At 35.1% G+C, this 17545-nt stretch overlaps 1 protein-coding gene across 3 annotated transcripts in view; it reads right to left on the minus strand.

Annotated features, from left to right (window-relative positions):
- Window positions 1-1062: 1062 nt before the first annotated feature.
- NUP62CL (nucleoporin 62 C-terminal like) overlaps window positions 1063-17545 on the minus strand; it is a 110806-nt gene continuing 94323 nt past the window's right edge. For 2 of the 3 annotated variants that reach the window (XM_071213036.1, XM_071213037.1), the window contains one exon: window positions 1063-3923. In XM_071213036.1, coding sequence (XP_071069137.1) covers window positions 3829-3923 — 95 coding nt within the window. In that variant the 3' untranslated portion in view covers window positions 1063-3828. The remainder of the gene's footprint in view (window positions 3924-17545) is intronic. The other variant, XM_071213035.1, reaches the window with a different exon arrangement.

Raw genomic sequence — 17545 nt, forward strand, 5'->3', positions numbered from 1 at the left:
TGAAGCAAAGTCAGAAGGAATCTTAGAGCTGATTTAGTACAAATCTCTATATTCCAGACAGTACACAGAGATCTACCAGCACTACTGGATTGATCTGGCAACCAGTTGCCACCTGTTGGCTTCTTCTATGTATTGGAAAAGGCACTAGAACTCCCAGTGTGAACAGTGCAACCGTCGACAACAGTAATGTAGCCTCCTCTTCCTTCAGACTACTTAGAGACTTTAGACTAAGTGCTCTACTAGTAGAAAATATGTAAAGGAATCTGAAAACTTGAGAGAAATAAAAACTACTGTTTTTTTTCTCACAAAAGAGTGGGGAAAATGGAAAAAATGTCCAACTCTCTTATTTATAGGCAAAAATTACGCTCAGGATGAAATTATCTGCCCATTTAGACAGGGACAAGACTATAACCAGGGAAATGGACTTGGCCCAGTGGTTAGGGCGTCCATCTAACACATGGGAGGTCTGTGGTTCAAACCCTGGGCCTCCTTGACCCGTGTGGAGCTGGCCCATGAGCAGTGCTGATGCGTGCAAGAGTGCCCTGCCACGCAGGGGTGTCCCCCGCGTAGGGGAGCCCCACGCGCAAGGAATGCGCCCCGTAGGGAGAGCCGCCCAGCGCGAAAGAAAGTGCAGCCTGCCCAGGAATGGTGCCGCACACATGGAGAGCTGACACAACAAGATGACGCAACAAAAAGAAACACAGATTTCCGTGCCGCTGACATAAATAGAAGCAGACAAAGAAACAAGACGCAGCAAATAGACACAGAACAGACAACCGGGGTGGGGGGAGAGGGGAGAGAAATAAATAAATAAATAAATCTTTAAAAAAAAAGACTATAAATAGTACTTCCTCTAATATACTATATTCTCTTCACTGAATGTGTAACTTATGCATAGGCTTCTTTCAAGAGTTAAATCTCTAAAAACAACTTGGAGAAATGTCTTTATTTAAGGTATAATAGTAATAATGCTGGACTCATAAAATTAGAGATCACTCAATATTGTTCTCAAAAGCTATGTTTACCTACAGAAATCATTCAAAGAGTTAAACAGTCTCTGGATTGCTTTTTTAAAAATTAATTTATTGAAGTATATCATTCATACATAAACATACATAAACAATAAGTATATAATAATAGTTGTGCACTTCCAGAACAAATATATATAACATCATACAGGACTCTCATACCTCACCCTACCACCAATAACTTGTACTGTTGTTTAAACCTTTTTAACTAATGATTAAAGAGCATTGTCAAAATATTACTACTAACCAAAGTATTTTCTAACCAACCCTACTAGTATTATCTTTGTATCATTTATATGAGAACATATGTAAACAGTTAAGGGTACAGTAAAAGTTGTGAATTTATAAAGCAAACATGCATAACATCATACAGGCGTTGGCTAGTTTATAAATAGGGATGTGGCTGAAAATGGTAGTCTAGGTATGTAAATGCCAGTTGACACAATGCCAGAGAATAATCTAGGAACTGAATAGCACGGTAAATCAAGAGGAGGATGAGAATTGGGGTTGCAAAGGTGCAAGAGTGTCCTTTGTGAACTAGAGCAAATGTATATCACTACTGCAGGGTGTTGGGAATGTGGAGAAGCATGGGAAAAATACAGCTGGTGTGACCTATGGACTGTGGTTAGCAGTAATAATATAATATTCTTCCATATATGCCAAAGATGTACTGTACTGATAATAAGGCAGTATGGAAAATGTCAGCCAAATGTACACTACGGACATAGTAACAATCGGATGATATTATCTTATCTGTAGCAAATGTTTCACCACAGTGTGGAGTGTTGATGCAGGGTGTTGTTTGGGAATTCTGCACATGTGGATAATTATTTTATAACTTTATAACTTCTGCCATAAAAACTATATTTAAAAAATATTAATAGGGTGGGTTGGGGGAAAAACACACCAAATGTAAGATAAGGACTATGATTAGTAGTATAGTTTTGACAATATTCTTTCATAATTTGTAACAAACGTCTTACAACAATGCAAGGTGTTGGTGGAGGGTTGATGGATGGGACCCCTGTATGATGTTATGCATGTTTGCTTTATAAGTTCTGGATTGCTTTTGCATTCTATAATTTTGAATGGTGACATAACTTACCTGATAAGCTGCTTATTTGAAAAATTTGGATAAGAAGAAAGAAGTCATATAGGTTCTGACATCCTACTGATAAAGTAATGACAATAACTAGTACTCATTTCAAAAATATTTTCTTCCTATAATGTGTACCTTTAAGGATGCAGTCAGTACAACAAAAATTGTTGTAAGTAAGTTGAGTATGTTGCTTTCAGTAAGTTTCTTTCTGGTTTAGGCCAGTTTTCTCATCTACAAAACGGGGATAATACCTCAGAAGAATAGGGTGACTGTAAAGCAATATACAGAAGTATGGTCTTAAAGTCACTCCATGATAGGATGGCCAAGTGCAGTCAGTACAACAGAAATTCTGCTTTGGAATTATAGGCAACTAAGTTCTAGTCACTGAAAAGTTTTTAAGTAGTTTATTTTGGTGGTATACTTTTATTTTTCAGAACATCAACCATTTTTACCACCTAGGTAAAACAAGAAAACACAAGAGACCATCCTCTTGACATAGAGGTGCAATGGACACAACCAATCCAATGTCCACATAGAAAAGGTGGCATTGGATTGGGAAAAGTGGACATGGTGGCTGATGGGTATGGGGAAAGGCAGGAAGAGATGAGAGGTGGAGGCGTCTTTGGGACATGGAGCTGCCCTGGATGGTGCTTCAGGGGCAATCACCGGACATTGTAAATCCTCACAGGGCCCACTGGATGGAATGGGGGAGAGTATGGGCCATGATGTGGACCATTGACCATGAGGTGCAGAGGTGCCCACAGATGTACTTACCAAATGCAATGGATGTGTCATGATGATGGGAATGAGTGTTGCTGGGGGGGGGGGGGGGAGAGGTGGGGTGGGGGTGGACGGGTTGAATGGGACCTCATATATATATATTTTTAATGTAATATTATTACAAAGTCAATAAAAAATAAATAAAAATAAAAATAAAAGGCAAAAAAAAAAAAAAAACAACACAAGAGACCAGACTTTTCGAAGCTAAGAACAAGGCTTTTTCTTTAAAAACAAATAAACAAACAACCAAAAACACAAACACCAACAACTATATATCATATGCTAAAACCAAATAAAACACCAGGCTATTTGTACATCAAAAGTAACTGAAGTGCCTGGATCTTGCACTTTTTTAAATAAACCAATTCAAGTCCCTAACTTTTCTTACCTTCTCTGAATTTCTGTAGTATGATATCTATAATCCATAACATACTTCCTTGTATTGTCTACAGTTTTTATACAGTCATTAATTATATCACAAACTAGACAGTGAACTCCTCTGAGGAGATTGTACCATATCTAGTACTATACATTGAATGTTACAGGCACCCACTAACAACTGGTTGGCATTTACTTTTAGGCAAACATTTTTTCCTGATCTGTTTGGAGTGAAAAGGATAATGTGTTTTGATAGTAGCATGTGGAATCCAGGAGAGTAAGATGCAGATTACACACACAAGTCAACATCTGATAGGTTGTTGCCCAATCAATAGGGCTAATATAGTTTTGATTTGCTAACACTAGAAGCAAAACTACAGTATAATTCTCAACAGCACAGTATGTGAATGGGAAAAATAAACCCACACACCCTTTTTATTGCAACCAAAGATGAGACAGTAACTGCAAATACTATTCTAGTTAACATCCTCAGAACTTGTGGCAATGAATAATCCAAAAACAACATGCTGAAGAGACTGTCATTCAGTCAAAAGCAATCCTGATATTGCATTCCTGCTCTTTGCAACAACGATCCTCAAAAACCTGTGTTACCTCTTCTACCTTCCTTTGCAGCAAGCCTATAGGGGGAAAAGTCATGCAATCATTAATCTGAGGTAGTAATATACAACAATATAATAAATTTTCATTTTCCCTTGAACAAATGGTTTATAAAATTTTACATATCAATATTAACAGCTTTACATTTTAGAAACTGTAGAAGATAAAAACATTCATTTATTTGTTTGGAAACTGCAAACAGTGGACAAGACTATTCTTTCTAGGCACTTCCTAACTTTCAATTAGGAAATTGTTTTAAATAACAGTCTACCTGACTTTTACGTTTTGTGAGAGAAGGGTTAACTGGTTTTTACTCATTATAGCCTAAAAGTGTCATAAGGGTGGTCAATTGAGGGTATGGATTCTGGAGGTCTTAGTTACCAATGAACAAATTTATACACTGAGTGTGTTCACATTTCTGTATACTTCAAATGATTTATTTATTTAATTGTTGGTTCTTAAATTTGCTCTGGGGCACAGTACCACAAAATGCCATCAATTCACCATATAAAATAGTTACTTTCTAAGAGTAAAAACAAGCTGTTGAAGTAAACATGATATTCTGAGTTTTTCTATTAATGTGCACAAATAAACTTGCTCCTTTGTTCTGTTGTCCATTAATGCTTACTGGTAGATAAGCAATAACTTAGATGAACAATAGCTAGTGCCGAAGATTTAAGAAAAAATGTATAGGACAAAACCTAAAAATTTAAAACAATGTATTCTCATTTTCTCCAGCCAATTGGAAAAGCCCAATGTTATTTAGTTTTTGAAGCATAATAACTCATCCTAGCTTATAACATACAGGCATTCAGCAAGATCATGGTTTAAGGACAAGTGATTTAAATGATGGCTGCTGTCTACTAAAGGGCTAGCAAAAGAGTGTATGTTGAGCCCAGCAAAATAAATCTCCTTTTATGTTTTAATAACTAACTATGGGGTGTAATTTTTATCTCTAAATCACATTTTAAAATGTGCACAAAAGCAGCACTACAAAAAACCATTAACTTTGGGCCAGAAGTGTCAGCAATATACTAATTTGCCGATTAGTATGTATTAAATGCAAAGGAGTACATTTATGAAAAAATTTAAAAATAAAATGTGGAGAAACAGAAATGAGCATTATTGAGAGCTTTAATACAAACACTTTATAATGCCTTCGAGTAAATTCCCAGGACTAAGGACTTTAATTCTTTAAGGGCAAAAACTGCATGTAGGTATTTCATGCCTAGAGTTCTTGTCCCATGATAGGTATCAGTGATTAGTTCCTGCAGGGATCTTGAAGTATATATCATACTAGAAGTAAAATTCTTGTAATAGTCAAAACTTGGAAAAAATAAGCCATGCAAAATTTGACATTAAAAAATAATTGTACTTAACAATCTGAAAATGAAATTAGGAAAACAATTCCATTCACGATGGCATCAAAGAGAATTAAAACACCTAGGAATAAACTTAACAAATGAAGTATAAGACTGCACACTGAAAACTATGAAACATTGCTAAGAGAAAATAAAGATCTAACTACTGGGGAGATATTCATGGATTGTAAGACTCAATATAGTTAAGAAAGCAATTCTCCACAAATTGATCTACAGATTCAATGTAATCCCTATTACATTGAATATTACAGAAATAGACAAGCTTAATCTAAAGTTTATATGGAAAGGCAGAGGACCCAGAAGGGCCAAAGAAATCTTGAAAAAGAACAACAAGTTGGAAGACTTAACACTAACCTACTTTAAAACTTAGCATAAAATCATAGTAGTATGGTATTGGCATAAGAATAGCTATAAATATTAATGGAACATAAAGAAAGTTCACAAATAAAATCTTAGATTTATATGATCAATTCATTTTTGACAAAAGAGCTAAGGCAATTCAGTGTGCGAATAGATAGTCTTTTCAACAAATGGTGCTGGGACAACTGGAAATCCACATGCACATTAAGTTGAACTGCTACCTCAACTCAAGATGGATCATGTAAGAGCTAATACTGACTTTGAAAAATCCAAATGTACAGAAATACAGATGAATGCTACATCCTGGATGAACCTAAAAACATTACGCTAAATGAAAGAAGCCAGTCATTAAAAAAATCACATATTATATGATTCCAATCATATTAAGGTCCAGAAGAAGAAAATCCATAAAAGCAGAAAATATTAGTGGTTGCTTAGGGTTGGGGGAGAGCTGGGTAGAGATTAGGGGAGTGATAGCTAAAGGGTATGGATTTCTATTCTTTTTTTTTTTAAGATTTATTTTTATTCCCACCCCCCGCCCCACCACCATTGTCTGCTTTCTTGTATCCATTCCCTGTGTGTTCTGTGTCTGCTTGCATTCTCGACAGCATCGGGAATCTGTGTCTCTCTTTTTGTAGCATCATCTTGCTGCATCAGCTCTGCGTGTGTGGTGCCACTCCTGGGCAGGCTGTGCTTTTTTTGCACAGGGCGGTTCTGCTTGCAGGGTGTACTTCTTGCGCGTGGGCCACCCCTACACAGGGGAATCCCTATGTGGCATGGCATTTCTTGCGAGTGGCAGCACTGCATGTGGGCCAGCTCACTACATGGGCCAGGAGGCCCTGGGTTTGAATCCTGGACCTCCTATATGGTAGGCAGACACACTATCAGTTGAGCCATGTCCACTTCCTTGGATTTCTTTTTGAGGTGAATTAAATGTCTAAAACTGTGGTGATTATTGTACATATCTGTGAACATGCTAAAAATGACTGAATTGTACACAATAAATGGGTGAATTGTGTATGAATTACATCTCACTAAACCTGTTAAAAACAAAAATCCATCAATTGATGAAAGGGTAAACAAAATGTGGTATGCCCAATAGAATGGAATGTTATACTGCAATAAAAAGGAATGAAATACTGATATATAATATTACAGTATGCTAAGTGAAAGATGCAGACACTAAAGGCCACATGTAATGATCCATGCATATGAAATCTCCACAAAAGTCAAATCTATAAAAGCAGTGATTGTATTAGTGGTCACCTGGGGCTTGGGGAGGAATAGGCAAGAGGACACCTTCCAAGGAAATAGAAATGTTCTAAAACTGGACTGTGTGATGGTTGCATAACCCTATAGTCTTAGCTAAACAGCTATTAATTAAGATGTTATATCTGTGTGTTTAAAATGTGTTTTAAAAAATGACGTTTCCCCCACAAAAGATTCTAGTAGAACTGCTTCCAACCAGCCCTATTCTGTTCTGGGGCAGATATTTTCAACTTAGTGTATTTGAAAATATTTTAGGCAAAGTTTCAAAGGTTTTGACAAAAAATTATGAAAATGAAGGACTTAGTCATTAGACCCACATACACTTTCTACTGTAATATGAATTAATTTTTAAAAATTTAAGTTATACATATATTCTTAGATATTCTTTTTCAAATGAATATTCATTGTCAAAAATATGTACCTAATAAACATTGCTATATTGTTCCTCTTATTCTCCTTCTAGAAAAAAAATTGAAGCAGTAAGAGATAGAAATATCCTGACAGCGAAATGGTTAATATATACAAATAGGCAACTGAATTAATTTCCTGAGGTTGTTATAATAAATTTCCACAAACTAGCTGACTTAAAACAACAGAAACTTATTCTCTCACAATTCTGGAGATCAGAAGTCTAAAATCAAGGTGTCACCAGGGCCATACTCCCTCTGGAGGTTCTGGGGGAGAATTCCTTCTTTTCTCTTCCAGCTTCTGGTGGTGGTTGACATCCCATGGCTTGTGGCCACATTACTCCAAATCTGTGCTTCTACCTTCACATCTCCTTCCTTGATGTGTCTCTCATAAGGACACACGTTATGGGAGTTAAGGCCCACCCAGATAATCCAGGATAATCTCATCTTGTCCTTACCTTAATGACATGTGCAAAGACCCTGTTTCCAAACAATGGCACATTCACGAGGTTCTGGGGTTAGAACATGGACATATCTTTTTGGAGGGCATCAATCAACCCACTACAAAAACTTATAAAATGAAATATAAACTATTTACAAACTTAAAAAACTACTCAACCTCATTAGTAACAAAAGAAATGACAATTAAACCAAAGAAACATTACTTTCACCTATAAATTTTGACAAGGAATAATGATGATGCATGTGGTAGTACTGGGTACAAAGAGAAAGCCTTTTTTTAAAAAGATTTTTTTATTTATTTCTCTCCCCTTCCCCCCCCCCACACCAGTTGTCTGTTCTCTGTGTCTATTTGCTGTATCTTCTTCTTTGTCCGCTTCTATTGTTGTCAGTGGCACAGAAATCTGTGTTTCTTTTTGTTGCGTCATCTTGTTGTGTCAGCTCTTCGTGTGTGTCACGCCATTCTTAGGCAGGCTGCACTTTCTTTCACGCTGGGTGGCTCTCCTTATGGGGCGCACTCCTTGCACATGGGGCTCCCCTATGCGGGGGGCACCCCTGCGTGGCAGGACACTCCTTGCACGCATAAGCACTTCGCGTGGGCCAGCTCCACACGGGTCAAGGAGGCCAGGGGTTTGAACCGCGGACCTCCCATGTGGTAGACGGACGCCCTAACCACTGGGCCAAGTCTGCTTCCCGAGACAGCCTTTAAAACAGATTACTCTTGCATCAGCATTTTAACTTCTAAGAATTTTATCTGTGTCAAATAACCAGGGATATTCTCTAAAATTTAGCTACATTCATGTTCAGTGCAGCATTTACATTTAAAATAACAAAAAAGTGGAAATATTAACCAATACCTAAACTATAGTATATCCATATAATAGAATATTTAATAACCATTAAAATGTAGAAACCAGAGATAGCAGTTCACGTACTCATATATGTTAGCTTTTTATCTCAAGCAAAAAGCTGAGTATAGTGTGCTGTGTAAATAGCAGGGGGCAAATAAATGAAAACTGTATAGTGAACCTCAAGTTCATGCTGGGCATTGCTAAGTCCTAAAGATAGAGTTCATAAATTCTTTCACCAAGGAGGTCAAATTCCAGAAAAGGAGACAAACCTGTATATAAATAACTATAATATTATATAATAAATGCTGATAATATAGTATGTAGAACACAGCATGGATACCAAGAATGGGATAATCAACTCTGTTAGAATGGTGAGTTAAGGAAGGTTTCATAGAAGAGATGGCTTTTAAACTAGAACTTGACATGAGAACATCTTCCAGGCAGACAATGAAGGAGTGGAGTACTTTAGGCAGAAGAAATCGACCAGGATAGGGAAGAAGGAAGGAAAGGAAGGAAGGAAGGAAAAGAGAAGAAAGGAAGAAAGGAAGAAAGAAAGAAAATTAACAGAAACCTAACTCAAAAAAATTTCCCGAACTGAAAGTCATAAGTTTCTAGATTGAAAGGGATCACCAGATACTCAGCTCAATTCAATGATGAAAGAGAACCACATCAAGTACATTATCACTCACAAAGGCTGAGAAATCAGAATGGCCCTCAAAGCTGGAAGACAATGGAATGTCTTCAAACTTTTAAGGGAAAATTATTTCCCAGACAGAATTCAATACCCAACATTATCAATTAAGTATGAGGGTAAAATAAAGATATTTTCAGAAGGAAAACAAAAAGAATGCAAAAGAAAGAAAACATAATCATATTAACCTATATGCCAGGCTGTGAATAACATTTATGTAATAATAATTCAAATATAAAATATTGGTCTACGTGAAAATTAAGATATAATTATACTGGGACAAGGGAGGGTGTGTGATTGCATTATATATACGATGATGGTGGTATGAAATAAATGAATCCTCACCTCCCTTTTTTGGAAGTCAGTAGAGAATGCCTAAAATGAAAAAAACAAGAAGTGTGACATTACAAATGGTATTTCAAGGTATGGAAATAAACAACAAAACAAAACAAAACAAAAAAAGCAAAAATAAATGAAAGTGATTATCTTTGGAGAGTGAGAAATGGGGTATGGGCAGAAGACTGATGTTTTCTAAAAATTATAAAACTAATTTCAAAAGTGAGAGATGAAGAAAGCCTGAAATAGTGCAATGGCAGTGGGAATGGGCTTAAAAGAAAAGATTCAAGAACTATTTAATAAGTATAATCATCATTACTTATGAAGGAAAAGGAAGTCACTGAGTAAATAGTAGTAATTGCTAGCCAAAAGAAAGAAAAGGAAAAGTTAGAGTGGGAAGGCCAGGAAAGAATGAGATTAGTTTTAGACAAGTTGAATTTGAGGTGCCTTTGGGACATCTATGTAGAGATATTTGTTAAAGTGGAGCTTTATAATGGATAACAAAAGAACCATTGGTGTACCTGATTGTTGGAGATGACAACTGAGATTAAAAAATTGCTAATAATCAGAAAGGTCTTAAATGAGAACATGATTTGAAACAAGGACAGTTCTCAAATCAATTATCAGAAGAGCAAAATGAATCTAAAGCAAGCAGAAGGAAGGAAATAATAAAGATAAGGGTAGATCTCAATAAAATCGAAAACAGGAACACCATAAGGAAAATCAATGAAATAAAAAGCTGGTGCTTAAAAAAATTAATAAGGTTTATAAATCTCTCTATCAAAATAGACAAAAAGAGAAAAGACACAAGTCACCAATACCACAAATGAAATACAAATTATCACTACAGATCCTGTAACAATTAAAAAAAGGATAAAAAGGGAATACTAAAAACTTTATGCTTATAATTCAACAGCTTAAAAGAAATGTATCAATTCCTAGACTATTACTAGCTATGAAAACTCAACCAAGATAAAATTTAGGTAAGTTGGATAGTCTTGGAACCATTAAAGAAATTGAATTTGTAATTTAAAAGCTCTCAAAAAAAGAAATCTCCAGGCCCAGATTGTTTCACTAGAAAACTTTCCCAAACAGTTAAAGAAAAAATAACACCCATTTTAAACAATCTATTTCAGCAAACAGAACAGGGGACACTTCCCAACTCATTTTATGATGCCAATATTACCTTCATACCAAAACCAGACAAAGTCAGAACCAAAAAAGTAAGCTATAGTACAAGATTACTCTTGAACTTAGTTTAAAAAGTCCTTAACACAATACTAGGAAACTGAATCCAACAACGTATAAAAGGGATTATAAACCATGACCAAGTAGAACTTATTCAAATATGCAAGGCTGGTTCAACATTTAAAAAATCATCAATATAATCCACCTTTTCAACAAGCTAAAAAAAATTATATGATTACATCAATTGATATAGAAAAAGCATTTGATAAAATTTAACACCCAGTTATGACAAAAATTCTCAGCAAGTTAGGATTGGAGTGGAATTGCCTCAACTTGATAAATAGCATATACAAAAATCCTATAGCTAACATCATAGTCAGGGTGAAAGACTAAAGGCTTCCCCACTATCATCAGGAATAAGGCAAAGATGTCTTCTCTTCCCACTTTTATTCAACACAGTACTGGAAGTTTGCAATAGTGCAAATATATATAAATAGCATAAATATTAGAACAGAAAAAAATAAAGCTGTCCTTATTTGCAGATGACACATCTATGTAGAAAATCTCAAGGAATCTTAAAAACAAAAACAAAAACAAAAACAAAAACAACCCTCCCAGACCTAGTACATGAATTCAGTAAGGTTAAATAAATACAAGATCAATGCACAAAAATTAACTGCATTTTTATATACTAAAACAATGAACATGTAGAAGCCAGAATTTAAAATTTAATACCATAGCTACAAAGAAAATGAAATACTTAGATGCAAGGAACAAATCATGTACAATACTTAGGTGCTGAAAATTACAAAATGCTGATGAAAGAAATCAGTGATTACCTAAACAAATGGAAAGATATTTCATGTTCATAAATCGGAAGATTTGACATAGTAAAGTTGTCAATTCTCCCCAAACTGATCTATAGATTTAATGCAATTCCTATCATTCTAGAAAAATTTTACTGAAAAATCAAAGGAACTATAGAAGAACTAAAACAATCTTGACAAAGAAGAATAAAGTGGGATGAATTGATCTACCTGATACTAAGGCTTACTCTACAGCTACAGAACTGAAGATAGTGTGTTTCTGATGGAGGGAGAGACACATAAATCTATGGAATAGAATAAAGATTCCAGAAATGGGACCTCACAAATATGCCAAACTGATTTTGACTAAGGTACAAAAGCAATTAAATGGAAGATCAACAAATGGTACTAGAACTGAATAAAAATATGCAAAAAATAAAAAAAAGAAACAAAAAAATCAAACCTCCATCTAAACCTCACAAATTACACAAAATTAAAATGAATCATAGACTTAAATGTAGGGTATAAAATTATAAAGCTTTTATAAATAAACAGGAGAAAACCATTGGGATAGAGGACTAAGCAAAAAGTTCTTAGACTTGACAATAGAAGGAAAAACTTATAAACTGGAATTCATCAAAATTAAAAACTTTTATACAATGAACAATCCTCTTAAGAGGACGAAAAGACAAGTCAAACTACAGCCAGCAAGAAAATATTTGCAAACCACATAGACAGCAAAAAGCTACTATCTAGAAAATAAAACTAAAATCTAACAGTATAAAAAAGCAAACAGGGAACATGTGTAACTTAGTGCATGGACGAGGGCCATCTTGGGTTCAATCCCTGGTACCTCCTAAAAAACAACAACAAAAACAAATAAACAAAAAACAAACAATCTGATTTGTCAATGGCAAAAAAAGGTCAAAAAACATGAATAAACATTTTACAGAGGAGGATATACTGTTGGCAAATAAGCACATGAAAAGATGTTCAACATAATTAGCCATAAGCAAAATGCAAATTAATACCACAATGAAATATGGTATTTGCTATCAGAATGGTCAAAATAAAAAATACTGAAAACACAAAATCCTGGTAAGGATACAATCTGCATCACTTACACTTTGCTAGTGGGCATGTAAAATGGTCCAGCCAATCTGGAATATAGTTTGGTTTCTTATAAAACTAACAGTTTCTTATAAAATCAGCAACTACCATACCACCCAGCAATTGCACTGTTGGGCATTTATCCCAAAGAAATCAAAACTTATGTTTACATAGCAATGCGTACATGAATGTCCACAGCAGTTTTATTCATAATAAATGGTATAATAAGTGGTAATCCATATAATGGAATACTACTCAGCAATAAAAAAAACAGTACTAATACAGGTAGCAACTTAGATTGATCTTCAGGGAATTATGCTGAGGAAAAAAGAGCCCATCCCAAAAGGTTATATGGTCTATGATTCCATTTATATAATATCTTTGAAATGATAAGATTTTAGAAATGGAGAACAGGTTAGTGGCCGCTAGGAATTAGGAACAAAGATGGAGGAATTGGGTGGGAGAGGGGTAGGTGCGGCTATAAAAGGGCAAAATTGTGTTGGTGGAACTGTTCGGTATCATGACTATGGTGGTGGAAATATGAACCTACACATATGATCAAACTATAAAAAGGAAACACACACACACACATAACACAAGTAAAATTGGGAAAACCTGGACAAGATGGGTGGATTATATCAATGTCAATATTTGCTTGTGATAATGCACTATACTTTTGCAAGGTGGTATTGAGAGAAACTACATAAAGGGTAAACGGGGAAGAGGATTTGGCTCAACTGACAGAGCGTTCACCTACCACATGGGAGGGCCAGTGTTCAAACCCAGGGCCTTTTGACCTGCGTGGTGAGCTGGCCCACGTGCAGTGCTGTTGAATGCAAGGAGTTCCATGCCACGCAGGGCTGTCCCCCACACAGGGGAGCCCCACACATAAGGAGTTTGCCCCATAAGGAGAACTGCCCCACGTGAAAGAGGTGCAGCCTGTCCAGGAGTGGTGCTGCACACACGGAGAGCTGATGCAGCAAGCTGTGCTGCTGACAAGAATACAAGCAGACACAGAAGAGCACACAGCAAATGGACACAGAGAGCAGATAACTCGGGGTGGATGTGAAGGGGAGAGAAATAAATTAAAAAATAAATCTTTTCAAAAAAAGGGTAAACAGGAGCTCTATATAAAGCCTTACAAGTACCTGTCAATATACAATTACTTCAATACAATTTTCAATTAGACTAAAAAGACGAACATTTTCCCCTAGAGTTGCCAGTTCAGTAGGCACATAATATCACTTCCAAGATATGTAAAACAACAGTTTAACCAAACCTGTCCTTCCTGCGTGATGGCATTGGCCATCTTTTCAGCTTTCAATTGTTTCCTCATTGTTTGTTGCCTGCCTGGTCAGCCAATGCTCTATTTTAAGGTTTGAGTTAATGTAGTATCTACTTCTCAGTTAAGTTAGGCTGTGGCTGTTAAGAAGCAACCTTGAAATCTGAGGAGCTTGAGAGAGAGAGAGAAATGAATTTTGTTTAAAAAGTAGTATATTGAGCTAATAATTGATTATTCCTTTAAACACTGAATCCCATCTGAGGAGGTTTATCTAGGAGGTAGGCAGAAAGAGGAAATACTTATGCTTATATTAAGCTCATATCTGTGAGATCATACACTATTTGCCTTTTAAATTCAGTTTCACTCCGCACAATGTCTTCAAGGTTCATCCATGTGGTTATATGCAATAGGACTTCATTTCTTTTTACAACTTAATAACATTCTTTTGTATGTACATACCAAAATGTATCTATTTATTGACTTATGAACACTTGGATTGCTTCCATCTTTTGGCAATTGGAAATAATGCCACAACGAACATCAGTGTGCAAATATCTATTTAAATCTCTACATTCAATTCTTCTAGATATGTATCTGCCAGCAGGATTGCTGTATCATGTGATAATACTCTACTTAGCTTCCTGAGGAACTGCCAAAATTTCTTCCACAGCAGCTACACCGTTTTTCATTCCCACCACTAATGAATGAGTGTGCCAGTTTCTCCACATCCACATTTTTTTAATAGGAACTATTCCAGCAGGTATGAAATATCTAATTGTGGTTTGGATTTGCATTTGCCTAATAGTCAGTGATGCTGAGCATGTTTTCATGTGCTTTTAAGCCATTTGTATATCCTCTGGAGAAAGGTCTTTTCAAGTCTTTTGCCCTTCAAAATGGGTCTTCATTTTATTGTTGAGTTCTAGTATTTGTTTTATATTCCAGATATTAAAACCTTATCAGATAGGTGGACTCCCAATCTTTTCTCCCATTGAGTAGGTTGTATTTTCACTTCTTTTTTTTTTTCAAATGAAATATGATTTTATTATTTAGGATGTTGCATTTTAACCCCACAGGAAAAGGAAATGACAATATATCCATATAGGAAAGGGAAAGCAATCGATGTGGTACAATTCAAACATCCAATACATATAATAGTAGGAAAAAAGGGCTGTGTGGTTTTTTTTTTAGTGCTTCTATATATTTCTTTTTTTTTCCAAATTCTACTCAATTTATTCATTTTTTTCAAAGATATTACATTTAAAAAAATGAGGTCCCCATTCGTATTTTCACTTCTTGACAATGTCCTTTTTATAAAATATATTTTCTATTTATTTTTCAAAGATACATAGATTACATAAAATGTTGCAGAAAAAATATAAGGGATTCCCATACACCCAACTCCCCATATCTCCCACTTTTCCCACATTAACTTCTTTCATTAGTGTCGTACATTCATTGCAATTGATGAAAATATTTTGGGAACTTGCCACACGTCATGGATTATAGTTTACATTTTCTTCCACTCCTTCTGTAGGTTATGGCAAGATATATAATGACCTGTATCTAGTCTTTGCAATGTCGTTCAGGACAATTCCAATGTGCCCCCATATTACACCTCTTTTTCCCTCTCCCTACATTCAGCAACTCCAGTGGCCATTGTTTCCATATCAATGACATAATTTCTTCCACTGCCAGAATCACAGTAAGTCTATAGTAGAATATCAGTAAATACACTCTAGTCCATATTTTAATCCCCAATTCTGAGGATTCTGGGATGGTGATGCCCCCTCCATCTCTAATTGAGAGGAGGGCTTCGATCCCATATGGCTAATGGGTGAGACTCTCTTGCTTGCAGTTGTAGACTCTCTCTGTTTTCAGATATTTGACAACTGCTATGAATTTATTGTGATTTTTGAGAGAGAGGAAATAATTAAGGTGAATTTACAATTGTCCTTTCTTCCTGGAGTCAGTTTCCAGACCATGATATAGGGATGAAAAACTCAAACAGGCTGTGGAAGCCTTGTTGAGTTGAGGAGACAGAAAGTCATTTTGGAGAGGCTAAAGTAGCTAGAAAAAAAAGCTATGCAGGTGAAGAGTCTCAGAAATCTGCATTTGAATTTCCCTGAATATTTGTACAATTCTTAAGCTGCAAGCAGAGTATTTAACACCGTAAGTCCAGGCAAAGAAAGGTTTCTAGAGAGCTGTAAACTTAAAAAAAATTCTCTAATCTCATGCATGTCATGGAGATGTTGATTTACGAACCACCAGCGTGGGGAGACCATTTTGAATACTTGAGGCAGATAGTGGAAACTCAGGAAACATCATGACTCAATAGTAGGAAAAAACAAACTGTGGAGTAAGACTACTAGAAATCTGCTTTGCAAAATATAGAAACAAATCTTTAAAGGATACAGTAACTAAACCATCTTTGACCATACAATCAAGTACTCTCTAAAGGAAGAACAAATCCAGACCCACATCAACATAGCATTCTAAATATTCAGCATCCAACAAGAAATTACCAGACATCCCAAGAAACAAAAGGCCCTAAACCAACCAAATAAATGAAAAAAAAATTAAAAAGAAAATAACCAGAAGAAAACTCAATAGAAACAGACCCAAAATTAAAGAGATGATAGCAATAGCAGATGATAGAGAAAAGAATGCAAAATAAAAATATTTATTTTTAAAATGGTAAAAAATACTCCACATTAATTAAAATATTAACCCACTAGTCCAAGAATCTCAATAAAACATAAGAAATAGGAAAAAATATAAAAAGACACCAAGGTACATCTTATTTACTGATTATTCAAAAGCAATGATTAAATAGATAATCTTAAAATAAACCAGAAAAAAGTTATATGATATACAGAGGTGCAAAGTGACTATACACTGTTCTTCAGAAACTATTCAAGCTAGACATCTTATAAGGGTCAAAAAGAAAGAAAGAAAGAAGAAAAAGCAACAGATTATAGAATCTTCTATTTTAAAAATCCTTCAAAAAAAAAAGGTGAAATAAGACACCAGTTCAGATAATCAAAAGCTTAGAACATTTTTTTTTGCCATTAGACCTTCACTATTAGAAATGTTAAAGGAAATTCTTCAAATGAAGATAAATTATACTACATGGAAACTTGGAGTTATAGAAAGAAATAAAGGGCACTGGAAAAAATTGTGGTAATATAGAAACTTTGGTTCATTAAATTGATTTAAAAGTATTTTAGTATTTTATTTTATCTTTAAAGCAATAACAGATTTTAACTAAAGATATAACAAATTATTGTGGGATTTATAATGCAGCTACAAGTAAAATGTGCTATAATAATAGCACAAATGACAAGGAGATAAAAGTATATTGTTGTAAAGATCTTATATTACATATAATATCACCATATGGTAGAACGTGTTTAGTTAAAGATGCATCTTTTAACATTAAGTCAACCCCAAAAAAGTCTATCAAAAAGGGATAACTGAAAATAGAAAAAAGGGTAAGTGATA

This window comes from Dasypus novemcinctus, chromosome X, assembly GCF_030445035.2.
Source record: "Dasypus novemcinctus isolate mDasNov1 chromosome X, mDasNov1.1.hap2, whole genome shotgun sequence".
NCBI lineage: Eukaryota > Metazoa > Chordata > Mammalia > Cingulata > Dasypodidae > Dasypus > Dasypus novemcinctus.